Raw genomic sequence first — 27,747 nt, forward strand, 5'->3', positions numbered from 1 at the left:
AGGAGTGCCCCCTTGTTTTTTGAGGGGGTTTTACATGGAACAGGATTTCACCATATTTGTTGTATGTGCCATTAATATATTTATATAAGTTAATCATGTCCCCCCCTTAGTCGTCGTTTTTCAAGGCTAAATAGGTTTAATTCTTTTAATCTTTCCTCATAACTTAGATTCTCCATGCCCCTTATTAGCTTCGTTGCTCTCCTTTGTATTTTTTCCAACTCCAGGGCATCATTTCTATGAACTGGAGCCCAGAACTGAACTGCATATTCTAGATGAGGCCTCACTAATGCTTTGTAAAGTGGTAATATTATATCCCTGTCCCGCGAGTCCATGCCTCTTTTAATACACGACAATATCTTTCTGGCCTTTGAAGCAGCTGATTGACATTGCATGCTATAGAAAGCGCTCCAGTTTTAATATATCTTCAGTGTGCCCTACTGTATATGTCATGAATTCTTGCAGCCGATTTTACCCATTTCACTGCAAAAGATGAATTCTGCTGCCAAACCCACACCAAAACTGCAGCGCAAATATCAGTCATGTGTGAACAATGCTTATGGTCCGGTGTCATACTGTGATTAGATGTTCAAGGGAGGTATCTTCCCATTATTGGCACTACTTATTTCTTTCCTTCATTTTGGCACAATTTATTTTGCTGCCTCAAACATCTGTGATATTCTCATGTGATGCCGATCTGTTAGCATTGTACATTTCAATGTTTATCACAGCTTCAAAAAGGGAGATTTTGAAAGGTCAAGCTGAATACCATATGTTGCCTGTGACACATGCTGGCTGCTTACGATTGTTTTTTCAGCCAGCATCTGCTTCGGGCTCCTAGTCTGTCTATGGCTGAAGCATAATACATGGCTTCATTGCTTTGGCGCACATTTGAAATAACACTACCGCATGGGATTTCTTGGTGTTCTGGCTGATTATTATGTCACATCTGTGCCATATATTCTGACTATCTAGATTGTACATTATTACGGGCAGGGACCTCTCACATTTTGTCTGATTTCTTGTTCAGTTATTTTAATTACTTTAGTAGTTTTACTTGTTTGTTATTTCCCCAATTGTAAAGCACTGTGTAATATGTTGGTGATATATATTAACCCCTTCCCGACATTTGCCGTATGCGTACGCCATGGAAAGCTATGACTTCCCGCAAATTGCCGTATCCATACGCCAAATGTTTGGCACCGGCTCAGAAGCTGAGCCGGTGCCATCACCGCCAGATCTCAGCTGTATCTTACAGCTGACATACGGCTGTAATGGCGGGGACCAAAATTAGCTTCGATCCCCGCCATTAACCCCTTAAGTGCAGCGCTCAAACGCGAGTGCTGCACTTAAGGTGTTTGCAGCTCATCGGAACCCCAGCAATGAAATTGCCGGGGTTCCGGTGGCTGCAATGGCTACCGGAGGCCTAATACTGGCCTCCCGGTCTGCCTAGCACGGAAGCCTGTCAAGATCCGCCCGGTCAAGATCCGCCCATTACGGAAGCCGATTACGCCCCGCCGGGAGGCGAAGCCTAATCGTCTTGCTGTCAGTGAATAACTGACAGATCTAATACATTGCACTACGTAGATAGTGCAATGTATTAGAAAAAAAAGATCAGACAGTTGGAACTTCAAGTCCCCTAGTGGGACTTGAAAAAAAGTGTCAAAAAAAGTATAAAAAAAGTGTAAAAAAAAGTGTAAAAAAAGTGAAAAAAATAAAAGTTTGAAAACAATAAAAGTTTCAAGTAATAAAATAAAACACAATCGCCCTTTTTCGCTTATCAAGTCCTTTATTATTGAAAAAAAATAATAAACCATACGTATTTGGTATCGCCGCGACCGTAACGACCTGATGTATCAAAATATTATATTATTTATTGCACGCGGTGACCAGCGTAAAAAAACCCATAAAAAACTATACCAGAGTTTCTGTTTTTTGGTCACTTTTGCCCTACAAATATTGGAATAAAAAGTGATCAAAAAGTTGCATGTATCTAAAAATGGTACCTATAAAAACTATAGCTTGTCTCGCAAAAAACAAGCCCTCATATAGCTCTGTCGACAAAAAAATGTAAAAGTTATGGCCCTCACAACTTGGCGACAGAAAAAATAAAATATCTGCACTCCAAATGGCGCTCCTTCCCTTCTGAGCCCTGTCGTGTGCCCAAACAGCAGTTTATGACCACATATTGGGTATTGCCGTACTCGGGAGAAATTGCTTTACAAATGTTGTGTTCTTTTTTCCCTTTATTTGTTGAGAAAATGAAAAATTTTGCGCTAAAGCTACTTCTTATTGAAGAAAAATTATTGTTTTTATTTTCACTGCCCAATTCTAATAAATTCTATGAAACATCTGTGGGGTCAAAATGCTTACTACACCCCTAGATGAATTCCTCAAGGGGTGTCGTTTCCAAAATGGCATCACTTGTGGGCGGTTTCCACTGTTTTGTCCCCTCAGGGGCTTTGTAAATGTGACAATGTGAACTCCAAAAGCCAAATGGTGCTCCATCCCTTCTAAGCCCTGCCGTGTGTCCAAACAGCCATTTATTACTACATTTGGGGTACTGTTTTACTCGGGAGAAATTGCTTTACAAATTGTGCAGTGCTTTTTCTCCTTTAGTCATTGTGGAAATGAGAAAAAATTAGTTAAACCTAAATTTTCTTTGAAAAAATTTAGATTTTAATTTTCAGGGTCTACTTCCAATAATTTCTGTAAAAAACTTGTGCAGTCAAAATGCTCACTATACCCTTAGATAATTTCCTTGAGGAGTGTAGTTTCCAAAATGGGATCACTTTTGGGGGATTGCCACTGTTTTGGCACCGCAAGAGCCCTTCAACCCTGACATGGTGCCTAAAATATATTCGAATAAAAATAAGGCCCCAAAATCCACTAGGTGCTCCTTTGCTTCTGAGGCCGGTGCTTCAGTCCAGTAGCACGCTATGGCCACATGTGGGATATTTCCTAAAACTGCAGAACCTGGGCAATAAATATTGAGTTGCATTTCTCTGATAAAACTTTGTGTTATAAAGAAAATTGGATTAAAAATTAATTTCTGCAAAAAAATATGAAATTTGTAAATTTCACCCCTACTTTGCTTTAATTCCTGTGAAAAATTTAAAGGGTTAAGAAATTTTCTAAATGCTGTTTTGAATACCTTGAGGGGTGAAGTTTTTAAAATGGGGTGACTATTTTGGGGTTTCTAATATATAAGGCCCTCAAAGCCACTTCACAACTGCACTGGCCCCTGTAAAAATAGCCTTTTGAAATTTTCTTGAAAATGTGAGAAATTGCTGCTAAAGTTCTAAGCCTTGTGAGGTCATAGAAAAATAAAAGGATGTTCAAAAAACAATGCCAATCTAAAGTAGACATATGGGGGATGTTAATTAGCAACAATTTTGTGTGTTATAACTGCCTGTCTTACAAGCAGATACATTTAAGTTGATAAAAATGCAAATTTTTGCAATTTCTCTCTAAATTTTGGTGTTTTTCACAATTAAATACTGAACATATCGAGCGAATTTTGCCAGTATTATAAAGTCCAATGTGTCACGAGAAAACAATCTCAGAATCGCTTGGATAGGTAAAAGCATTCCGAAGTTATTACCACATAAAGTGAAACATGTCAGATTTGAAAAATGAGGCTAAGTCAGGAAGGTCAAAAGTGGCCAAACAGGGAAGGGGTTAATAATGATTATTATTATTATTATTATTATTATTATTATTATTATTATTATTATTATTATTATAACCAAACTTGTTCCAGACTTTATCTTATTTGTTCTTCACATGTCTTGAACTTGGCCTTGTTTTCTTGACTGTGATTGTCATGTGCCTGCCCTGAACAGTTGCTATAGATTACCACAGCCTTGCCTAAAAATTCTTTACTTCTCTTTACACTATTCACTACATATGTCAGATTTTACTATCGGTTACTATTCTGATGTAGCGACCTGGCGACTTTTTTTTTCTTTTTTACTAAAGTCCATTCCTCTGTGAGAGAAGAGTGGATAAACCTTTAGACGCTACTATCCAGTCATAGGCCCATGCCAAATCCAAGAGAAACTTAGGGAGTACACTAGATGGCTGGCTACATTGCCTTCATTATATGCTTTGTTTTGAACCAACATCATGGATTGTTTACATGACTATTGTTATTTATGTCTATTTATTAACCCCTTCAGGACTGAGCCTGTTTTGGCCTTCAGGAAGAAGCCAATTTTTCAAAACTGACATGTGTCACTTTATGTGATAATAACTCTGGAATGCTTTTACCTATTCAAGTGATTCTGAGATTGTTTTCTCGTGACATATTGTACTTTATGTTAGTGAAAAAATTTGGTCGATAAATTCAATATTTATTTGTAAAAATCACCAAGATTTAGAGAAATTTGCAAAAATTTGCATTTTTCTAAATTTAAATGTATCTACTTGTAAAACAGATAGTAATATCACACAAAATACTTACTAGTTTATATTTCCCATATGTCTACTTTATGTTTGCATCGTTTTTTGAACATGCTTTTATTTTTCTAGGATGTTACTAGGCTTAGAACTTTAACAGCAATTTCTCATATTTTCAAGAAAATTTCAAAAGCCTATTTTTTCAGGGACCAGTTCAGTGAGGTCCTTATATATTAGAAAGTCCCCATAAATCACCCCATTTTGAAAACTGGACCCCTCAAAGTATTCAAAACAGCATTCAGAACCCTTTAGGCGTTTCACAGGAATTGAGGCACATTAGAGGTGAAATTTACAAATTTAATTTTTTTTTGCCAAAATTCATTTGTAATACATTTTTCCTGTACCACAGAAGGTTTTACCCAAGAAACGCACTCAATACTTATTGCCCAGATTCTGCAGTTTTTAGAAATATCCCACATGTGGCCCTAGTGTGCTATAAGACTGAAACACAGGCCTCAGAATCAAAGGAGCAGCTAGAGGATTTTGGGGCCTCCTTTTTTTAGAATATATTTTATGTACCATGTCAGGTTTGAATAGGTCTTGTGGTGCCAAAACAGTAAAGACCCCCCAAAAGTGACCCCACTTTGGAAACTACACCCCCTCAAGGAATTTATCTAGGGGTATAGTTAGCATTTTGACTCCACAGTTTTGCTGAATTCATTGGAATTAGTCTGTAAAGGTAAAAATCTACTTTTTTTCTGAAAAAATGTAGCCATTTTTAATTTTTACAAGGAATAAAGTAGAAAAAGCACACCAACATTTGTAAAACAATTTCTCCCGATTACGGAAATATGCCATATGTGGTAATAAACTGCTGTTTGGACCCACCACGGGGCTTAGAATGGAAGGAACGCTATTTGGCTTTTGGAGCTCAAATTTAGATGAAATGTTTTTCGGGTGTCATGTCGCATTTGCAGAGCCCCCGAGGAACCAAAACAGTGGTAGCCCCCCAAAAGTGACCCCATTTAGGAAACTACACCACTTAAGGAATCTATCTAGGAGTAAAGTGAGCATTTAGACCTGACAGGTCTTTTGCAGAATTTATTAGAATTAGGCCGTGAAAATTAATATCAACATTATTTCCACTACAATGTTGAATTTTTTCAATTTCACAAAGGATAAAGGAGAAAAAGCACCCCAACATTTATAAAGCAATTTCTCCCAAGTACGGCTATACCCCACATGTGGTCATAAATGTTTTTTTCATTAGAAAGTAATTAACCCTTTCCGGACTGATCCATGTTTTGCTTTTTCTTTTTCATTTTTTTCTTCCCGCTTTCCGAGAGCCATAACTTTTTAGTTTTTCCGTGGATTGAGCGGTGCGAGGGCTTATTTTTTGTGGGACGAGCTTTAGTTTTTATTGGTACCATTTTTTGGTACATACAACTTTTTGACCACTTTTTATTACATTTTTTGGTAGAGCCAAGGTGACCAAAAAACAGCGATTTTGCCGTTTTAAATTCTTTATTTTTCACGGCGTTCACCGTGCAAGTTAAATAATGGTATATTGTAATAGCTTGGACTTTTACAGACGCAGCGATACCAATTTTGTGTATTTTTTTTATTTTGAAACATTACTTTAGAGAAGAAATGTGAAAAGTTTTTTTTGGACTTTAAATATTTATTTAATTTTTTCCACTAATAATAACTATTTACTTTTGTTTTTACACATTTTATTAGTCCCGATAGGAGACTTGAACCAGCAATCATTAGATCACTGGAAGAATACACTGCAATACTAATGTATTGAAGTATATTGTCCTTTTTACAAGCTCCTGTAACAGCGCGATCGCTGTTTCTGTCCTTTAGTACCGGGTGTCAGCTGTAATACATAGCTGACACCCGCAGCGTATGGTGCGGGCTCAGTGCGTGAGACGCTCCATACAACACCCCTCACACCACGACATGCTTTTAAGTCATGGTGCGCGAAATGTTTAATGCGCAGTGGATGGTGCAAAGTGAAAATTACAATTTTCCACTGATGTGCCATTTTAGTGCACTATATGTTGTGCCCAGTTTGTGCCACAAATACTTCATAAAATATTAACCGGGTTCTCCCGGGTATGGCGATGCCATATCGGTGGACATAAACTGCTGTTTGGGCACGCTGTAGGGCTCAGAAGGGAGGGAGCGACATTTGGCTTTAGAGCGCGCAGATTTTGCTTGGTAGTAGCTCTGGCGTTTTGCTGGTATTTCATCTTATAATGTGGGGGCATATGTAGGCTGGGGTGAGTACATCAGGGCATAATAAGAGGGTATAATAATGGGGTAAATAAATAATAATCCACAGATATGTGGCCAGTGTCGCACTTATAAATGGAGCCTGATCTTATCTGCTTTTGGAACACTGCACATTTTGCATCGCTATATTCTGGGAGCCAGAACTTTTTAATTTTTTTCACCACCGGAGCTGTGTGAGGGCTTATTCTTTGCTGGACAATCTGTAGTTTTCATTGGTACCAATTTGGGGTACATGCAATTTTTTTGATCACTTTTAATTCAATTTTTTGGCAAGCAAGGCGACCAAAAACCATCAATTCTGACACTGTCTTTTATTTATTTTTTAGGGCGTTCACCCTGGGCTATAAATGTCCATTATACTTTATTCTGCGGGTCGATATGATTACGGCAATACCATACATATGTATATAGTTTTTTTTACATTTTGCAGCGTTTGCGCAATGAAAATAACTTATTTATAAAATAAACTATTTTTTGTGTCACCATATTGTGAGAGTCATAACTTTTTTATTTTTCAGTCAAAAAAGCTGTGTAAGGGCTTGTTTTTTGCGGGACGGGTTGTAGTTTGTATTTGCGACTTTTTGATCACTTTTTATTGTATATTTTGGGAGAGGTGGTGACCAAAAAATAGTGATTCTGGCATTGTTTTTCGTTTATTTCATTTGCGGTGCTCACCGTGCGGGAAAAAATAATATTATAGTTTTATAGTTTGGGTCGTTACGAACGCGGTGATACCAAATATGTGTACTTTTTTTTACGTGTTAATTTTTTTCCTATAATAAAAGACTTATTATAGGAAAAAAAGCATTTCTTGTTTATGTGACTTCTAACTTTTATTTTTACACTTTTTTAAAAATATTTTTATTCTTTTTTTACCTGTCCCACTAGGGGACACTAAGATTTGCAGCGCTGATCGCTGCTAGAATACATTACACTACCTACATAGTGTAATGCATTCCAACTGTCATTGTGACGTGACAGTCACTGTGACAGGAAGCCTATGAGGACCAGCCACCGGCTTCTGTACATGGCAGCCCGAAAGCCATTGTCTGGCGCCAGCCCCCGTGATTTCACGTGGGGGCTGCCGATCTGTGCTAAACACCTTAAATGTGGCGATCGCAATCGTACGCCACATTTAAGGGGTTAACTGTCAAAATCAGCGGCGACACCCTGCACAGTTAACCGCCGCTGCGGTGTAGCGCCGCGCAACGGTTAACTGTCAAATCACAGACGTAACTGCACGTTGAGGTGCGTGAAATTACTGCACACCTCGACGTGCATTAACGGTAAGGTGCGGGAAGGGGTAAAAATGTCAATGTGAATTTGGTGAAGTGAATTGGGCTGAGATGCAAACCATACACAACCCATGGAAAAATTTGGCACGGTTTCTGGAAAAAAGAAAAGGATCATCTGAAATTTAAAGGCTAGTTGCCTCTAGCATCCATCTCACAAAGCCAATAAAAATATATGAAGTATGTAATGCAAACTTACTGAAGAATAAGGCGCAATGGGGTTGACTAAGGGTATGTTCACACGCCCTATTTACGGACGTAATTCGGGCGTTTTAAGCCTCGATTTACGTCCGAAAATACGGCTCCAAACCGCCGGCAAACATCTGCCCATTGAAATCAATGGGGTTACGTTGCTCTGTGCACACAGGCTTTTTTTTAAAACGCCGCTGTCAAAAGACGGCCTGTAAAAAGAGGCCCGCGTCAAAGAAGTGCATGTCACTTTTTGAGACGTAATTGGAGCCGTTTTTCATTGACTCCGTAATTGACGTCCGTAATTGATGTCGCGAAAAACGTGAGTACGAGCAATTACGTCTGAAATTCAGGAGCTGTTTTCGCCTGAAAACAGCGCCGTAATTTCAGGCGTATTGGACGCTGCCGTGTGAACATACCCTAATTTTTATATAAAATCTTATTTATCACCTCATTACTATGAGTTTAGGCCATGTGAAACTATAAGTACATATTAGTTTTGTTGGCATATTTATGTTTTCTTGTAACTTGAGCCACAATTAAAAATGTAAAAGCAATTGAATTACAATGTGTGAAACGGTTTGTGAAAAGAAGTCTACATTAAAGGTGTTGCCAGTTTTCATTATTGATTTATTGAATAGGAAATAATAGCATTTTCTAAATAAACATGTATTAGTTATTCAGCTCATATACCTTCCTTGTACCTGTAGAGTAAGTCCTCATAGTAGAATGGTTTATTATAGTAGAACGATATAGCCCACACATTTGTCCTGTGTAATGTATCCATGGGCTAACTGAATAGAACGAAGCATGTAAATGCGACCCACACACACGCACGCACGCACACGTACGTGACCTTAAAGAGGCTCTGTCACCACATTATAAGTGCCCTATCTCCTACATAAGGAGATCGGCGCTATAATGTAGATGACAGCAGTGCTTTTTATAAAAATAAAAAAACGATCTATTTTCACCACGTTATTAGCGATTTTAGCTTTATGCTAATGAGTTTCTCAATGGACAACTGGGCGTATTTTACTATTGACCAAGCGGGAGTTGTACAGATGAGTGTATGACGCTGACCAATCAGTGACCAATCAGCATCATACACTTCTCTCCATTCATTTAGTCAGCGCATAGGGATCCTTTTAGATCAGTATGCGCTGTCTTATACGAACACATTAACAATACTGAAGTGTTTAGACAGGGAATAGACATTCCACGGGATGTCTATTCACAATCTCTGCACTTCGTTAATGTTTCTGTGGTAGTTACAGCAGAGCAAGCGTAATCCCGCAATATTACACTGTAAATGACAGGTTACAGCGAGATTACGCTTGCTCTGCTGTAACTACCACAGAAACAGTAACGAAGTGCAGAGATTGTGAATAGATATCCTGTGGAATGTCTATTCACTGTCTAAACACTTCAGTATCGTTAATGTGTTAGTATAAGAGAGCACATAAGGATCTGGCAGGATCCCTATGCGCTGTGTAAATGAATGGAGAGGAGTGCATGACGCTGATTGGTCAGCGTCATACACTCCCCTGTACAACGCCCACTTGGTCAATAGTAAAACACGACCCAGTTTTCCATTGAGAAACTCATTAGCATAAAGCTAAAATCGCTAATAACTTTGTGAAAATAGATCGGAAGAGAGGAGGAATCTCTGCCCACATCCCGCCCCTGCAAGAAGCCTGTGAGACTGTTAGCAAGGGAAGAGGTATCTAGTGGAGAATATTTCTGCTGTTTGTGCCTGTATATGTGTCTGTGTGTTTCTATGTCTCTCTATGTATATGTGCCTATTTGTGTATTTGTATATATTTATTTTCTCTGTATGTGTATATGTTCTAATATGTGTGTGTGTCTCTGTGCGTGTATATGTGTGCTTATGTTTCTATATATGTGTCTGTATCACTGTGTGTTATCTGTGGTGTTACATAGGACTGCAAGTAACATCTACTACATTATCTGTACTCAGAAGGTTATCACTGTGTTATCTGTGGTGTTACATAGGACTGCAGGTAACATCTACTGCATTATCTGTACTCAGAAGGTTATCACTGTGTGTTATCTGCGGTGTTACATAGGACTGCAGGTAACACTACTACATTACCTGTACTCAGAGTTATCACTGTGTTATCTGTGATGTTACATAGTACTGCAGGTAACATCTACTACATTATCTGTACTCATAGAGTTATCACTGTGTGTGTTATCTGTGGTGTTACATAGGACTGCAGGTAAAATCTACTACATTATCTGTACTCAGAGAGTTATCACTGTGTGTGTTATCTGTGGTTTTAAATAGGACTGCAAGTAACATCTACTACATTATTTTTCTGCAAATATTTATCTCTGTATGTTATCTGTAGTGTTACATTGCATTGGAGGTAACACATCTACTACATTATCTGTACTCAGAGTTATCTGTGATGTTACATAGGACTGCAGTTATTATCTAATGCATGGTTAGCAACCTCTGGCACTCCAGCTGTTGTAAAACTACAATTCCCACATGCCCTAAAAGCCTTTGGATGGAATAATAAACCATTTGGCTGTCACGGCATGCTGGGAGTTGCAGTTTCACAACAGCAGGAGTGTTTAAGGTTGCTTACCCCTGATCTACTTCATTATCTGTACTGTGTATTTATATATCTGCCTGTGTGGGAATATATGGGTCTTTATGTGTATATAGGTGTTTTTGTGTTTGTATATATTTGACTGTATGTCTATATACAGTATGTGAATCCATGTAGTTGTATATGTGCCAGTATGTCTGTATATATCTGCTTATCATCATCACATCCATTAACATCCTACCAGCGGTCTATGGCAGACTTGACATGGTGACAGGTGTCGTGAGTAGCAACATATATTTGACCCAAACAACATTGAAGTGCTTTCTTCTTTTCTTTTTTTCTCTGTTCATCTGCCAACTATATTGGGCAACTTATACATTACAACAGCTCCTTGATCCAGCTTTTCTGTCAGGTTGCACCAGTTATCCTGGTAGCAATCTGTTTTTTTTGGTTGTGCGATTCACTTATGAACCTGTCATTTTACAAGCGGAATCACGTCGGAACTGTGTTTATTATCTGTACTTATTTTGTTTCTTTTTTATGTGCAGTACCTCCTTCTGTTAGAGAAACATAAGGCCAATAAGATCTGATATGTATGGCATGTGTATATTATGACTTTTTACAATATACCTTCCATCCTTGAGGAATATAGGCCAATATGTTATTTTTCTTTTTTTGACCTATTGGTATCACACCACCCATTATCTAGAGTATTAAAGAGGCTCTGTCACTACATTATAAGTGCCCTATCTCCTACATAATGTGATCTGCGCTGTAATGTAGATTACAGCAGTGTTTTTTATTTAGAAAAACGATCAGTTTTGACAGAGTAATGACCTATTTTAGATTTATGCTAATGACTTTCTTAATGCCCAACTGGGCGTGTTTTTACTTTTTGACCAAGTGGGCGTTGTGGAGAGAAGTGTAGACGCTGACCAATCAGTGTCATACACTTCTCTCCATTCATTTACTCAGCACATAGTGATCCTGATTTTTTTGGGGGGTATATGTATTGGTGCTATTTCCCCTGATGTTTCAAGACTTTATTGACGCCCCTGGCTGCTAGTGCTGCATTGTTGGGTCACTTAGGAGACCCAGCGATGCAGCTGAAAGCTGCGGGCCATCGGCCATGAGAAGTTTGGGGGGGCCCAAGAAGAATCTTTGCATTGGGGCCAATGAGCATTTAGCTACGCCCCTGCTAGGGATACTTGATGAAGAAATGTTAGTGCTCAACCTAGCCGTTTGTCTGCTTCTTCTATCATATTTATTCGATTTTTGTAAATACATATTTTGGCTATGTTCATAGAAAATCCACGGATGAAATGTGCAGCTGACACTGATTTCTACCACGGTTTGGCAAGCAGATACACATGCAGATTAGCACCATTGTAATTCTATTGAGCTAATCCGCGGCTTCTCTGTGCAGAATCCTCTGCAATAATGAACATGCTGCAGCTGCTAAAATATATACAGATATTTTCCTGACAGTGGGAACGGGATATAAAATACCGCATTTACATGTATTGCTGGTAGAATGTGACCAGATTCTGTAAGGATTTAGGAGCAGAAACTGCAAAAAATAACTGATATGGTCACTGTTCGGGTATGTGACCATATGCTCCTTCTTTTTACACAGCGTTTTTTACAGCGCGTAAAATGAAACGCAGTTTTAAAACGAAACAGTTTTTCCCATTGAATTCAATGGGCAGATGTTGGTAGGCGTTTAGCTAGCATTTTTTCAGGTGTCTGTTCACAGGCATAAAAATCGGACTCAAAATTCCTTCAGGAGAAAAAAATGCCTCCGCCTCCCATTGAAATTAAAGAGAGGCGATTTCAGATGTTTGTTGGCGCGGTTTGCGACGCGTTGTCCACGTCAAAAACTGTGCTGAAAATCTCTGTGTGAACTAGCCCTCAGTGTAGCAGTCTAAATTTATACAATACGGAAAATTCATGTATATACAGTGGAACATTTGACTTTTTATTTGAATAATTCATATAATAATGCATATCATGATAATACAGGCAGTTACAGTATTCCCAGAGTAACATTTTCAAAGAAAGAAGAATGTTAAATATTGTGGATATTGATATGGATATAGATTCATTATAGATTATAAGAAGTGGTTTGGTAAATTAGCAAATTGAATAATATTGAATGTAAAAAGGATATGTCATACATGGTACATAAGGCTTATTTTACCTTAAAACACATTTATATAGTACGTATAAATAAATCATATGATTGGAACAGGAGTATAAATGTCCACTTTGATCAAAGGCTTGAGTGGCTAAAGTAGCTGTCAACCTAATTTTTATCTATGATAGATTTCTTGTAACATTGATCCACTATGTGCCCATACAGATTATAATTAGAAATGAGCAAAAAGTTTCACTGGGTTCAAGATTCAGACCAGAAAATTCTAAACTGTGGTACATGGGCAATGAATGGCTGAGCTGAGCTTGTCTTAAAGGAACAATAATATGTGAATCGGACTGTGAACTCTAAACTAATCTGGTACCAAACCCCTTTTGTCCCAGGCTCGTGGTTAAGGCTCTAAATTTAACCTGTTAGTTGTGAATGGTTTGAGACAACATTTAATAAAGTGTGTAGATCTGTGATGCAAGAAACGCGTGGTTGTCTGTTCTTGTTGACCCTGTTGCATGTTCTCTGTACAACAATTCAGTTTTCCTCTATACTTGCCATAAAAAATATTTGTGGCATATATTTAATCCCACAAACATTTTTTTAATATTGGTGCACAGAGTTTGCAGAATTCCAGTTTAGTTTTTTTCATCTGACTGAGAAATATTTAGGTGTGCTGTGTATGCAATGTTCCCGGATGTTTTTGCATACCCAATTAACAAACATAGTCTATAGTTTTAAATCTTTTGCCGGCCAGCTTTGGGTTTTCTAAATTTGTTTATAGGGAATTAATTGAATAACACACCAATATATATCCCCCCTATAAAACTGCAAAAAATAAAATAAAATTAAATAAAGCTGTATTATCTTTTCAGTTTGGTGTTTGGCCAGATATAAGGTGTGGTCTGCCATAGACACTAAATATCTAAACATAATACTTGTCCAGCTTTTACATAACTTGACTGGTAACATACTGCAAACGTTGACAAAATCTTTGTTTTTTTTTTGTATGTATTACTCATGTTTTACAACTTTTCACCACAAATCTAGCCAATCGAAATTTTACTCATCTCTAGTTATAAAATTGTAGAATTAGGCTAAGTTGTCATTGCTGCTTTCTGCAATTCTGTTGGATTAACAGGTAGATTGTTCCTCTTAGATAGCCGAGTACGTATGTGAAACATTAATGTATATAATATATGCGTCATTCCAGGTTACATGACAAGAAGATTCTTCACCAATGCATCAGTCACTCTACTGCTCATAAGAAATATTACAGAACATCCTTATTGAAAAATATTAAGCTGTGTAGCATAATAAAATGTGTCATTACAGTTATTAAAATACTCTGTAGAATGTTAATCTCCTAAATTATGTACAAAATCCAATCATTATACAAGATAAAACAGATTTTTTTTCCTTTTTACATGCAGTTAGGTTCTTAAACTGTCACTAGTTTTGGCCCATTATTTCCAATGCAGTAGGATATATCCGTCTGCTTTAGAACACAGTGGAATGCTAAATGACAGAAGGCACTCGACCGGCCCCAGTCCAGCAGTCTGATGAATACATGAATTTAGAGCTCTGTCATCAAAAGTCGTTTCATCATCTTCTCTCTTTCAAGTTCACGTCTAAGAGCTTCGGAACTAGAAACAGGAAACAAAAGAAAGGACACGTGAGGAACATCCTGAGATAGGACATCTCTCAATTAGTTGTCTATGACAATGAAATATATTATATTTATATATTATATTCTATGTATTAATATTTCCCCCCCAGTCATTAATACGCATTACTGGTGAACTTTATTAATGGTAGACTAAATATCACTATGAACATGAAACTTATTTTATTCCAATCATTTATTCAACCAATGCTCTTTAATAGATTATTTAAATTGAAATTATTTAAAACACATATATTTCATAAAACCGTTCTTGTGCTCTATGGAGGTATATAGACTTGTGACATCCAATGTAACTAAGATACACTCTGGTCCTATACTCTTGATCTCTCTAAGGTGATTGAGAAAGGTGGTTGTGTCCAATAAGAAGGATTTAGTATGTTTCACTAATGAAGTAAGTACTTTCTCTAAGAGTATGGACAATGGACATAGTATTGACTCTCTCAACGCTACAATCGGTCAAGAGGGGGGATTGTCAAGTCTCTTGTGTACTTTAGGGTGAACATAAAAGTCAGGGGTTATAGGATGTATATTTGGGTGGTAATCCTTACTTTCATTATTGATGGTACCCTGGGTCTTAAAACTAAAATTAAGCAATCCTTAGAATGTCATAACTGTAAATATAGGGTAATTTTGTAATTTACAGTAAACCGTGTTGTCTCCTAGTTGTCGTTGAATCTGACGTACCCGTTTCTGTCCATTATGACTAGGGCACCCCCTTTTTCTGCCAGTTTAATGATTACTGTTAGGTCCAGAATTATTTGGACAGTGACACAAGTTTTGGCATTTTAGCGGTTTACCAAAACATATTGAAGATACAGTTATATAATCAATATGGGCTTAAAGTGCATATTCTCAGCTTTAATTTGAGGGTATTCACATCCTAATTTGAGGAAGGGTTTAGGTATTGCAGCTCTTTAATATGTAGCTGCCTCTTTTTTCAAGGGACCAAATGTAATTGGACAATTATCTCAAAAGCTATTTAATGGGCTATTCCCTCATTAATCCATCATCAGTTAAGCAGGTAAAAGATCTGGAGTTGATTCCAGGTGTGGCATTTGCATTTGGAAGCTGTTGCTGTGAACCCACAACATGAGGTCAAAGGAGCTCTCAATGCAAGTGAAACAGACCATTGTTAGGCTGAAAAAAATGAAGAAATCCATCAGAGAGATAGCACAAATGTTAGGAGTGGCCAAATCAACAGTTTGGTACATTTTTGAAAAAAAAAGAGCGCACTGGTGATCTCACGAACTCCAAAAGGCCTGGACGTCCACGGAAGACAACAGTGGTGGATTATCGTAGAATCCTTTCCATGGAAGAAAAATCCCTTCACAACATCTACCCAAGTGAGGAACGCTCTCCTGGAAGTAGGTATATCAGTATTTAAGTCTACCATAAAGAGAAGACTTCATGAGAGCAAATACAGAGGGTTCACTACAAGGTGCAAACCATTAATCAGCCTGAAAAATAGAAAAGCCAGATTATGCTTTGCCAAACAACATCTAAAGAATCCAGCCCCGTTCTGGAACAGCATTCTTTGGAAAGATGAAACTAACATCAACCTGTACGAGAATGATGGGAGGAAGAAAGTATGGAGAAGGCTTGGAACGGCTCATGATCTAAAGCACACCATGTCCTCTGTAACACATGGTGGAGGCAGTGTGATGGCATGGGCATGCATGGCTGCCAAATGCACTGGGTCACTAGTGTTTATTGATGATGTGACTGAAGACAGAAGCAGCCGGATTAATTCTGAAGTGTTCAGGGATATACTTTCTGCTCAGATTCAAGCAAATGCAGCAAAGTTGATTGGACGTCGCTTCACAGTACAGATGGACAATGACCCAAAACATACTGCGAAAGGAACCCGAGAGTTTTTTAAGGCAAAGAAGTGGATTATTCTGCAATGGCCAAGTCAATCACCAGATCTCAACCCGATCAAGCATGGATTTTACTTGCTTAAGACAAAACTTAGGCAGAAAACCCCACAAACAAGCAACAACTGAAGACCACTGCAGTAAAGGCCTGGCAAAGCATCACAAAGGAGAAAACCCAGCGTTTGGTGATGTCCATGGGTTCCAAACTTCAGGAAGTCATTGCCTGCAAAGGATTCTCTACAAAGTATTTAAAAAAAAACATGTTATTTATGGTAATATTAATTTGTCCAACTACTTTTGAGCCCCTGGAATGAGGAGGCTGTGTAGAAAAATGGTTGCAATTCTTAAACGTTTCACAGGATATTTTTGTTCAACCCCTTGAATTAAACCGGAAAGTCTACACTTCAATTGCATCTCAGTTGTTTCATTTCAAATCCAATTTGGTGGCATGCAGAGCCCAAATCATGAAGATTGTGTCACTGTTCCAATAATTCTGGACCTACGTAAATGTAGATGACTGCTGAGACGTGATCTCAGGAAGTCTCAGTCTATTGAGGCTCAGTGGCATGACAATTTTTTTTTAAAATTTTAGGATTATATCTTAATATGAATAATGACATAGAAAATTATAAGGAAAAACATCACCAAAAATTCTTAAAAAGTAAGTTTAAAGCATACTTTTCAGTTGACTTTTCAGAATAAGCTGTCATATGTGTGTACATGAGGAATAACACTATTTCTGGCCATTATATGACTTTTATTCTGATTTTGTTTTTAGCAGTTTTCCCCCTGCAGGCTCTTTCTCTAATTCTCAGTTTTCTCTGAGCTAGTAGGTGGATCCTAACTGCTATCATGTCTACTATACACTGCACAAAGAGAAGAGAAGGATCCTACTCTCCTATTTCTATCTATCACATCATACTAATACAGTGGTCCCTTAAGTTCAGTAGCGGATTAAATAGGCCATATGCTCTGGGCTGTTCCCCACCGCCGCTCTGTCGTATCTATAGTGAACACCACCTTTCTGTGCGAGCATTGACAAATGGGTGTTACGATTCCCCTAGTCAAAGGGCTGTGTCCCTACATACTGACAGTCTCCAACCATCGCCGACAGTATCACACTGTGTAGGGACACATCCTCTTGACAATGGGTATGGTAACACACATTAGTCCTGTGTACAAAAAGACTTTATGTGGAATACAAGGATTTCCTATAACAGACATGTCAGGAGAGGTGACAGATCCTCTATAGAGCCAGTGGCTCCCAAGTGATGTCTTCTCTGATAGGAGTCGATCTCTTTTCTTCATCTAACACAGACAGTTATGGCGACTTCTTGTGATGAGACACCTTTGCCCCTTGCTTCTGCACCGATTTCTAACCTCTGTAGAAACACAAAAATTCAGAAACCAAGGCCCAGGCCCATACATTAAAGGGGTTGACCAGTCACAGACCGTTTTTTCATACTGATGACCTAACCATGTGCCCAGACAACCCCTTTAACGCAGGCTCATAAATTCAGACCCCAGACTAAAGAATAAAAACAGACCCCAGACCTTCTAAACTATTGAAGTCCCCAGACCAGATCCCCATAAACAAATACAGACCCCAGAATAAGCACCCTAAATAAATACAGACCCTAGACCAGACCCCCTAAACTAATAATGACCCCAGAGCTGACTTCCTAAACTAATCCAGACCCCTAAATACAGACCCCAGACCGGACCCCCTAAACTATACAGACCCCCTAATTACAGTTTTTTTTTCCAGGGACACTTAAGGTGTGGCGTCTTTGGTAGGTGTGTCTTATGGGCAGTGGCTTATCTGGTGGGTGTGACTAGAGGGGTGTGGTTTTCTTTCCAGAATTTGTGCATACAAATAAATGGACCATATATTCTGCACTAGTTTGGCTGACAACTACTATGATGGCCAGTATCTCTCTCTGGTTATCCGGTTTTTTACATGCAGGTGATGTGACATTTTATTGCTAGGACTTGGCCATATGTGCTGACCATTACTGGTAGCGTAAAAACCAGTCCAGACCCCTAAATACAAACCCCAGACCAGGCCCCTTAAACTAATACAAACCCCCTAAACTAAGACAGACCCCAGACCAGGCCCCCTAAATAGACCCCCAGACCCAATAAACTAATACAGACCCCTGACCTGACCCCTAAACTAATAATGACCAAGACCTGACTCCCTAAACAAATACAGACACCAGACCACTAAATACAGACCCCAGACCAGACCCCCTAAACTAATACAGACCCCCTAAATACAGAGCACTATATAAAGACCCCATAACTAGTACAGACCCCAGACCAGGTCCCTTAAATACATACCCTATAAGCCAATACAGACCCCAGACCTGACCATCTAAACTAATAATGACCCCACACCTGACTGTAAACTAATACAGACCCCTAAATGCAGAGCCCAGACCAGACCCCCTAAACTATACAAACCCACTAATTACAGATTTTTTTCCAGGGACACTTAGGGTGTGGCGTCTTTGGTAGGTGTGTCTTATGGGGTGTGGCTTATCTGGTGGGTGTGACTAGTGGTGCGTGGTTTTCTTTGCAGAATTTGTGCATACAAATAAATGGACAAAAAATTCTGCACTAGTTTGGCTGACAACTACTATGATGGCCAGTATCTCTCTCTGGTTATCCGGTTGTTTACATGCAGGTGATGTGCCATTTTATCACTAGGGCTTGGCGATATGTGCTGACCACTACTAGTAGCGTAAAAACCAGTGTAGATGGTGCCGCACTCAGAGCCCCTTGTAGATGGTGCTTCACACTGCCCCCAGTAGATAGTGCCATGCACTGCTTCCTGTAGATAATGCCACATGGCCCCCTGTAGGTATTGTCACAGTGCTCTCTGTAGATAGTGCCACACATCCCATTTTTAGATAGTCCCACAGTGCCCTATGTAGATAGTGCCACAATGCCCTCTATAGATAGTTCCATGGTGCCACACAGCCCCCTCTGTAACTGGTGCCACACTGCCCCCTCTGTAGCTGGTGCCACACTGCCCCCTCTGTAGCTGGTGCCACACAGCCCCCTCCATAACTGGTGCCACACAGCCCCCTCCGTAACTGGTGCCACACAGCCCCCTCTGTAGCTGGTGCCACACAGCCCCCACTGTAGCTGGTGCCACACAGCCCCCCAATAGCTGGTGCCACACAACCCCCCTGTAGCTGGTGCCACATACTCCCTTCCCTGTAGATGGTGACACAGCCCCACTCACCTGTAGATAGAGCCATTGTGGCTCCCTTTAGGAGGGGAATCCCCAGCCAGTGCGTTGCCAATGCTCTGGTCGGGGATTCTTCTCCTGGAGGAGGTCCTGACATCACTGTCCATATATGGACAGTGATGCAATGGGTTCCTCCAGTAGCTGAATTCCCGGCCAGAGCATCGCCAACGCTCTGGCCGGGGATTCCGGCACTCCAGGAGGAGCCCCTGAATTCACTGTCCATATATGGACAGTGACGTCGTCAGGGGTTCCCTCTATGAATGCAATCCCCGGCCAGAGCATTCGGCAATGCTCTAGCCATTGATTCCACTGGAGGAGGAGCCCGATACGTCACTGTCCATATATGGACAGTGACGTCATCAGGGGATTCCTCTATGAGCGGGATCCCTGGGCAGAGCTTTGCCGATGCTCTGGCCGGGGACTCTGCTCCTGGAGAAGTGAATGGCAGAGCAGGAAGCGGATAGTTTCAATTGTATTGGCGTCTTGAACTGTCAATTGAATGTGGCAGTTGCTAGGACACGTCCAGGGATAGTAATTTGCCCGGACTGTCTCTGTAAATTCGAGACCGGCAAATAAGGGACTGTTGGCACAGTTATGCGATAGACAGACAGTAATGTAATATAAGTACATACACACACAGTGCATGTTGCAATAATAACAATAATTCCACCATTATTCCTTTTCAGTTAGCCCATGGATGTCATGTAACCCTGTGTGTGTGTGCCGGGGGGGGGGGGGGGGTGAACGCACTGCAGACGACAACATTACTTTACTTCAATAAACAAGGCCATGTCCAAAAAGGCAGGTATCGGCAGTAGAGCAAGCTGATGCTAAATGCCGCAGAGCCAATTATGTCAGAACAAGGCGACAACAACAAACTGTAGACAAAAGACATGCTGAGCTTCAGCATTTGTGTGATCATCATAATAAAATACCAAATTGCCAGAGGCAAATAAATTAGCCCTTGTTTCCCAGATACCTAATGCATGTTTAGGAGAAAATTAAGACATAACTTTTATTTTTATCTTAAGTATTAGACAAACACACACAGAATTAAAAAGCCCAATGTGAACTGAGCATCCCTATGCTAATAGCGTAGTGTAACTTGGCAGTGTATGAAGTCTCATAGCATAGTCAAGGCAAAGCTAACTAGGACTACACTGCCGGTATAAGTGAGAACAAAGAAATAGTGGCTGCAGTCCGCTTAATGAGGACAAAGTTACACATCACATTTTATTTAAAATTACTAGAAAAACCCCCCGACATGTTTCACCAACGTAGTGGCGTCTTCAGGGAATAAAGTTAGCCCCTATAACCCTGAAGACGCCACTAAGGTGGTGAAACATGTCAGGTGGGCTAAAAGTTATGTCTTAATTTTCTCCTAAACATGCATTGGTTATCTGGGAAACAAGGGCTAATTGTTTTAGAATAAATAGATCAATATATCATCGTGTAGGTGTCTTGTATCCTCATAATGGCGAGAAGCGCAAATATACTTAATTGTATATTCTTCAACCTAAGAAGCTGCAGCCCAAGGAATGCAAATGGAAGAAAATAGTTGTTGTTGATTGCTATGAAGATCTATTGCATACCCTAAAGGTTATGTAAACCTTTGAAGACTTTTTTTTTTTTTTACTAAAACAATGTATTATAGTGTTTAAAGCAACTTTGTAATTGGTTTTTATTAAAAAAAATATATATTATTTTGAGATACCTCTAAGATGTGATCAATAACAGGTGGATCCTGTGTATCAGAGACACATGGGAACTGCTGTCACTGGTGCCGTCAGTCCCACTGCCCTGACGGATTTGGGTTTTCGCAAAAGATACAGCTTCTATGTAGCCAGAAAACAGAAGCTGTATCTCAGAAAGTAAAAAAAAATATTAATAAAAGCCAATTACAATGTTGCATTACACACTATAATACATTGTTTTAGTAAAAAAAAAACAGTCCTCAAAAGGTTTACATTAAGTACCATCATGACACAAAATAATTCATATGCATAAGAATAGAAAAATGCTTTATGGGGTTAAGCAAAAGAGTATTAAAGATGCTCAAACGAATAATGCTGTTCCTTCTATCGTATCAATGGCCATTAGGAGGCACAAGGCAACCTGCTCTTCAACCAAACTGGGAAAGTTCACTACTTAATAGATTTCTTCCCTCTCTACTTTTCTGCTACAGGAATTTGTGTAGTTGACTCTTCCCAGCATGAGTGTAGAGCGGGTTATGTTTTGCCAGTAGAAGGGTATTAAGTGGGGGGGGGGTCTATCACTATCTATCTATCTATCTATCTATCTATCTATCTATCTATCTATCTATCTATCTATCTATCTATCTATCTATCTATCTATCTATCTATCTATCTATCTATATATATATGCAGTCATGGGTGTTCTTGCACCTGCATACATTTTGTATCATTTAGTTGGAATGTGCTGTTCAAATTTTTGTTGTGTTTATGGTATCCATATATGTGGGGTTAGTGACTGCCTCCACTTGTTGTTCTTGCACTCCTCCCATTCTGCCCTGGGTGATTTTAATCAGTTCAATGCTGGATCCTACCATCCCCAGGTATATATGTAGGCTTAGTCCCAGTTCTGGGTGTATGTGCAGCGTAGGTTCCCACCTTACAGAGGTCGCCTTGTCGTGGCAGGTGGGCTAACACTTTTTGATCAAAATGTGCACTAAGAACCTCCCTATTTGTAAGTAGATTTAGCTTTAGTGCATATTTATTTATATTTAGTGGTTTAGGTGGCATTAGTGTTGCAGGGTGCTGTCACCATTCTATGTTTGCTATATATATATATATATATACATATGCTGCAGCATGGAGGAGATTATACAGCAGTAATGAGCAGTGTAGCTGAGAATCTGGCATGGGGTGAGATATACAGTTACACTTATCAACAGCTGCAACATGTCTGTGTTTGTGTTTTTCTCTCCCTGCTCCCCTCACTACTCCATAGATTTCTATGGGCAGCAGTGTCTGTGTGTCTTTCTCGCTACTCCCCCTCCCCTCTTCATATACCTGTATAGGCAGGCTGTGAAGAGACAAGCCGTCACTACCTACAGTGTCTCACTACCTACAGTGTGTCTCCTCTGCTCCCTAACAAGGGATGGATTTTGCTTGACAGCAGGGGGTGGACTATAGATTACAAGAAGGGGGACACCTAGTGGCAGTAACTTCACACAGAATTTGCATGGATAAAACAACTATATTTTAAAAGTAAGTAAATTACAAAGTTGATCTATATCAGGTATATTATTACATTAGCATTAGTGTTATGAAAAGTTAGGAGGAAATTTGTTATTAAAGAGACTCTGTCACCACATTATAAGTGCCCTGTCTCCTATATAAGGAGATGGGCGCTGTAATGTAGGTGACAGTAATGCTTTTTATTTAAAAAAACGATCTTTTTTCACAAAGTTAGGAGCGATTTAAGTTTATGCTAATGAGCTTTCTTAATGCCCAAGTGGGCGTACTTTTACTTTCGACCAAGTGGGCATTGTACAGAGGAGTGCATGACGCTGACCAATCGGCATCATGCACTCCTCTCCATTCATTTACACTGCACTAGCGATATAGATATATCACTATGTGCAGCCTCATACACAAGCCCTAACATTACTACAGTGTCCTGGTAATGAATACACATGACCATCCAGCCTGGACGTCATGTGTACTCGGAATCCTGACACTTCTGACTCTTTTTTGTGAGATTCCAGCAACGGATACGAAATCTCGCGAGATCTCGGAGCTAAACGAGATTTGGTTTCACTTGCCGGAATCTCACAAAGAAAGAGTCAGAAGTGTCAGGATTCTGAGTACACATGATGTCCAGGCTGGATGGTCATGTGTATTCATTATCTGGACACTGTAGTAATGTTAGGGCTTGTGTATGAGGCTGCACATAGCGATATATCTATATCGCTAGTGCAGTGTAAATGAATGGAGAGGAGTGCATGATGCCGATTGGTCAGCGTCATACACTCCTCTGTACTACGCCCACTTGGTCGAAAGTAAAAGTACGCCCACTTGGGCATTAAGAAAGCTCATTAGCATAAACTTAAATCGCTCCTAACTTTGTGAAAAAAGATCGTTTTTTTAAATAAAAAGCATTACTGTCACCTACATTACAGCGCCGATCTCCTTATGTAGGAGACAGGGCACTTATAATGTGGTGACAGAGTCTCTTTAAGGCATGGACATTTGTCTTAACACGCAACAAAGTGTGACAGTTTTGTCAGTCACAATGAATCCTACAAGCCGTTTATTGGTTTACAAACAATAAAAGATAAAAATGAAAGCCTTGTGAAATAACCTGACGTGGTGTGGTGATTAAATAAATTGCGGGACATTAGGCCAACTTTCCAATTCTTAAAAGCACCTATAATCCTGCTGGTGATAAATTTGTTTTATTTATCGCTAGAGAACACTAATACATTTAATGCATAATGATATAAGCTACATTTTAGCAATTAATAAAAACAATTCCAACTTCACATTCCCTCATCTGAGATGCATACTTTTATAGTGGTGTACACTTTATCTGATTTTGGATAAACATTTCTGGGGTGATAACATTTGCTAGCTCAGTAATATACCTGTCCATCTTTGAGGTTTGTAAAGAATGTGTTGTCTGTATTGTTTGTGCTTGGTTCATCAGTAGCCTTGGAGTCACCATGTGAATTGCCGGTGACAGTCTCTTTGGGGAAGGCTGTGCTGAGTATTGTTGCAATGGAGTATCTAATAAATCCACCTGGAAAAAAAAATCACACTGAATACAGTTGCTTCAGTAAACACAGGTAACTCACAGAAGCTTTTGACTGTCTTTTTTACACTGTACTCCTGTGGTACGTGGGAAGTTAGCATAAAAACTGCTGAAAATTACAATATCCAAAAATTGTAAGCAGTGTCAGGATTCGAAACTAGAAACTCTAGTGTCCCAGGAAGCGGCTCTTCTCATTAAACCATATGAAATGCTGGTCAGCTCCGTCACTAAATCTGTTGTTCAGGTTCTGTTGATTACTGCCTCGGTTGGTTTGGCTTACAATAAAAGTCGCCCTGTGGTACTTCCTGATTGCCAGACTATTGAGCTTCCTGCCTCTCTGCAAACTGTTGCTGTTTATTTGTGTACCGGACTTGGACTGTTTCCCGACAACGTCTCTGCCTCATGGTACAACCTGTTGCCACTTATCTGTGTGCCAAACTTGGATTATTTCCTGACCACATTTCTGCCTCATGCCACAACCTGTTGCTGCTTACCCGTGTACCCAATCTAGACTGTTGCTTGCTATTAGCACCCTCCTGCCTGTTCATTTCAGCCACTGGACTCGAAATCTGACAGAGTGAATTAATGTTGTCTAGAATATTTTCTTGAGTCATGGGTGTACATAGAGTTGCTGTTGCAATTTATCCCACCATCCTGGGCAGGGGTGGGTTTAAGGCCTTTACTAACATTACTATGACTGTGGAGAATGAAAGAACTGTGCAAGTTTACAATAGTGTGTAGGGCTAGCCTGATCTGTGCCCCTTCTATTCATGGACTCAATGGGTTGCCTCTTACGACCTTGACTAAAGTAGTGGATATTTCTTAGCTTATCAGCCATTTTAGACAGACATGCTGTGGGCTTTGATCATTTACAAGAGAAGTTACGATGCAGTCACACATGGCAGATTTTGTTGCAGAAATTTTCTGCGAGTAAAAATCGGTTCCGTTCATCTTAATGAAACTTGCAAAAATTCATACACCTGCTCCAGAAACAACCCCAATAAGATGAATGCAACTGATTTTCAGTCGTAGAAATTTTTTAAACAAAATCTGCTGTGTGTAACTGCACACTTAGGGCTCATTCACACGAACGTGAATCTCGTCCGTGTGACGGCCATTAAAACAACGGCCGTCACACAGACCCATGTATTTCAATGGGGCCGTTCACACGACCGTTGTTTCAACGGAGCGTGTGAACGGTCCGTTGAAAAATAGGACATGTCCTATTTTACTTTGTGTCAAGCATCCCTCTAAGGACTGTAGTCTATGGGGGATCCGTAACAACACATCCCGCACGGGTCCACCTCGGACGTGAAAAACTGCAGTTTTTCACGTCCAAAGTGGGCTATGTTCATGTAAATGTAGCCTTAAACAGAAAATACTACAGCATTACATTACAGGGAGTACATAGAGACACAAGCGGAGTGCTGAAAACAAATGACAGAAGGACTTTGTAAATACTACTAACTATTAGCATCAATTTTGATCTTAAAATGATCTGTAAACGTTGCTATTAGTTTTTACTTTAGATTTATGTATGATTTTTTTTATGGAAGAACTGTTTATTTCAATTCTTTCCCAAAAAAAGTCAATAAAAGATTATATAATATATTATATGCCTTCCCTGAATCCAAGTGGGCACAGGAACATGACTAAGGGACTAACATACTAAGGACTCAGATAATGGAGAAGGAGAAAGAGAGAACAGAATTGTCTAAACAAACTTGCATAGGAGTGGGGGAAGCACTAGGATTAGCTTATTTACTCTATAATGGCTCCATAATACTCTATATATACTCTATAAATTGCTGTCAACACATAATAGATTGTCAATATATTTTCAATACATATGACAGTATAATCTAAACGGGATCCACAGCATATGAATTCTAGTTAGAAATATATATATATTTTTTAAATTATTTTATTATTTTACAAAAACAAACAATCCCAAAACGTAACACTCAAGGACAACAACATATCTGTGGTAGGCATCCACACAGAAACCCACGCTTTGTCGGCGCTCCTCACACCCAAACAACTCCACCAAAAAGAAAAAAAGAAACAAATAAACAAGAAAAATTAAAATACTTTTTTTTCTAAATGTAAAAAATAAAAAAGGTACAGAAAAAGAAGACAAGGAGGAGAGAGAAAGTAAATAAATAAATAAATAAGAACAAAACAAAAACAAAAAAACAGAGAGAATAAAGAGTTGATATTCCTCCCTCTCACAACTCTCAAAAACCTCCTCTCAGCCCATCCCATGGACTACCATAGAGCATATCCCCTAAATAGATTTGGGTCTGTCCAGGACCGGCCTTAGGGGTGTGCGAGCTGTGCGATCGCACAGGGCGCTGCCTCCTCCAAGCATGTAGGGGGCGCCACTGGGCTCTGCTTCTACTCTGTGCTCTGTTCTTAGTTACATACACGGAGTAAATAGCCAAGGAGCAGAGGAGGAAGCTCCGCCTACAGCCCATCCTGCACGAAGCCTGTGATCCTGTAAGCATGGAGAGATGGTGAGTGTCTGTGTATTTCTGTGTGTGTGTGTGTACAGTATGTGTCTGTGTATACAGTATGTGTCTGTGTGTGTCTCTGTGTATACAGTGTGTGTCTCTGTGTATACAGTATGTGTCTCTGTGTTTGTATGAGTATATGTTACAGCATGTGTGTCTCTGTGTGTATACAGTGTGTCTCTGTGTGTATACAGTATGTGTCTCTGCATTTGTATGTGTATATGTTACACTGTGTGTTTATGTCTCTTTGTAAAAGTGTGTGTTCAGTATTAAAGTAGAACAGATAAAACAAAGATATATGTGCTGCCTCCTATATACCGTGCTGCCCCTATATACCGTGCTGCCTCTATATACCCTGCTGCCCCCTATATACCCTGCTGCCCCAATATACCCTGCTGCCCCTATATATCCTGCTGCCCCTATATACCCTGCTGTCCCTATATACCCTGCTGCCCCTATATACCCTGCTGTCCCTTATATAAGCTTCTGCCTCCTATATACTCTGCTGCCCCATATACCCTGCTGCCCCATATATACCCTGCTGTCCCTTATATACCCTGCTGCCCCTTATAAACCCTGCCGCTCCTTATATACTCTGCTGCCCCTTATATACACTGCTGCACTTATATATATGCCTGTGTGTGTGTGTGTGTGTGTGTGTGTGTGTGTGTGTGTGTGTGTGTGTGTGTGTGTGTGTGTTTATATGTGTCTGTGGGTATAGTTCTCATCTACG

General features: G+C 39.6%; 1 protein-coding gene across 3 annotated transcripts in view; it reads right to left on the bottom strand.

The window, feature by feature from the left end:
- Positions 1 to 12,786: 12,786 nt before the first annotated feature.
- EPB41L4B (erythrocyte membrane protein band 4.1 like 4B) overlaps positions 12,787 to 27,747 on the bottom strand; it is a 592,948-nt gene continuing 577,987 nt past the window's right edge. For all 3 annotated transcript variants that reach the window (XM_075826848.1, XM_075826847.1, XM_075826846.1), the window contains 2 exons: positions 24,335 to 24,489; positions 12,787 to 14,551 (listed from right to left, as the gene is read on the bottom strand). In XM_075826848.1, coding sequence (XP_075682963.1) covers positions 14,482 to 14,551; positions 24,335 to 24,489 — 225 coding nt within the window. In that variant the 3' untranslated portion in view covers positions 12,787 to 14,481. The remainder of the gene's footprint in view (positions 14,552 to 24,334; positions 24,490 to 27,747) is intronic.

The sequence above is a fragment of the Rhinoderma darwinii genome, chromosome 5 (genome assembly GCF_050947455.1).
Source record: "Rhinoderma darwinii isolate aRhiDar2 chromosome 5, aRhiDar2.hap1, whole genome shotgun sequence".
Lineage (NCBI taxonomy): Eukaryota > Metazoa > Chordata > Amphibia > Anura > Rhinodermatidae > Rhinoderma > Rhinoderma darwinii.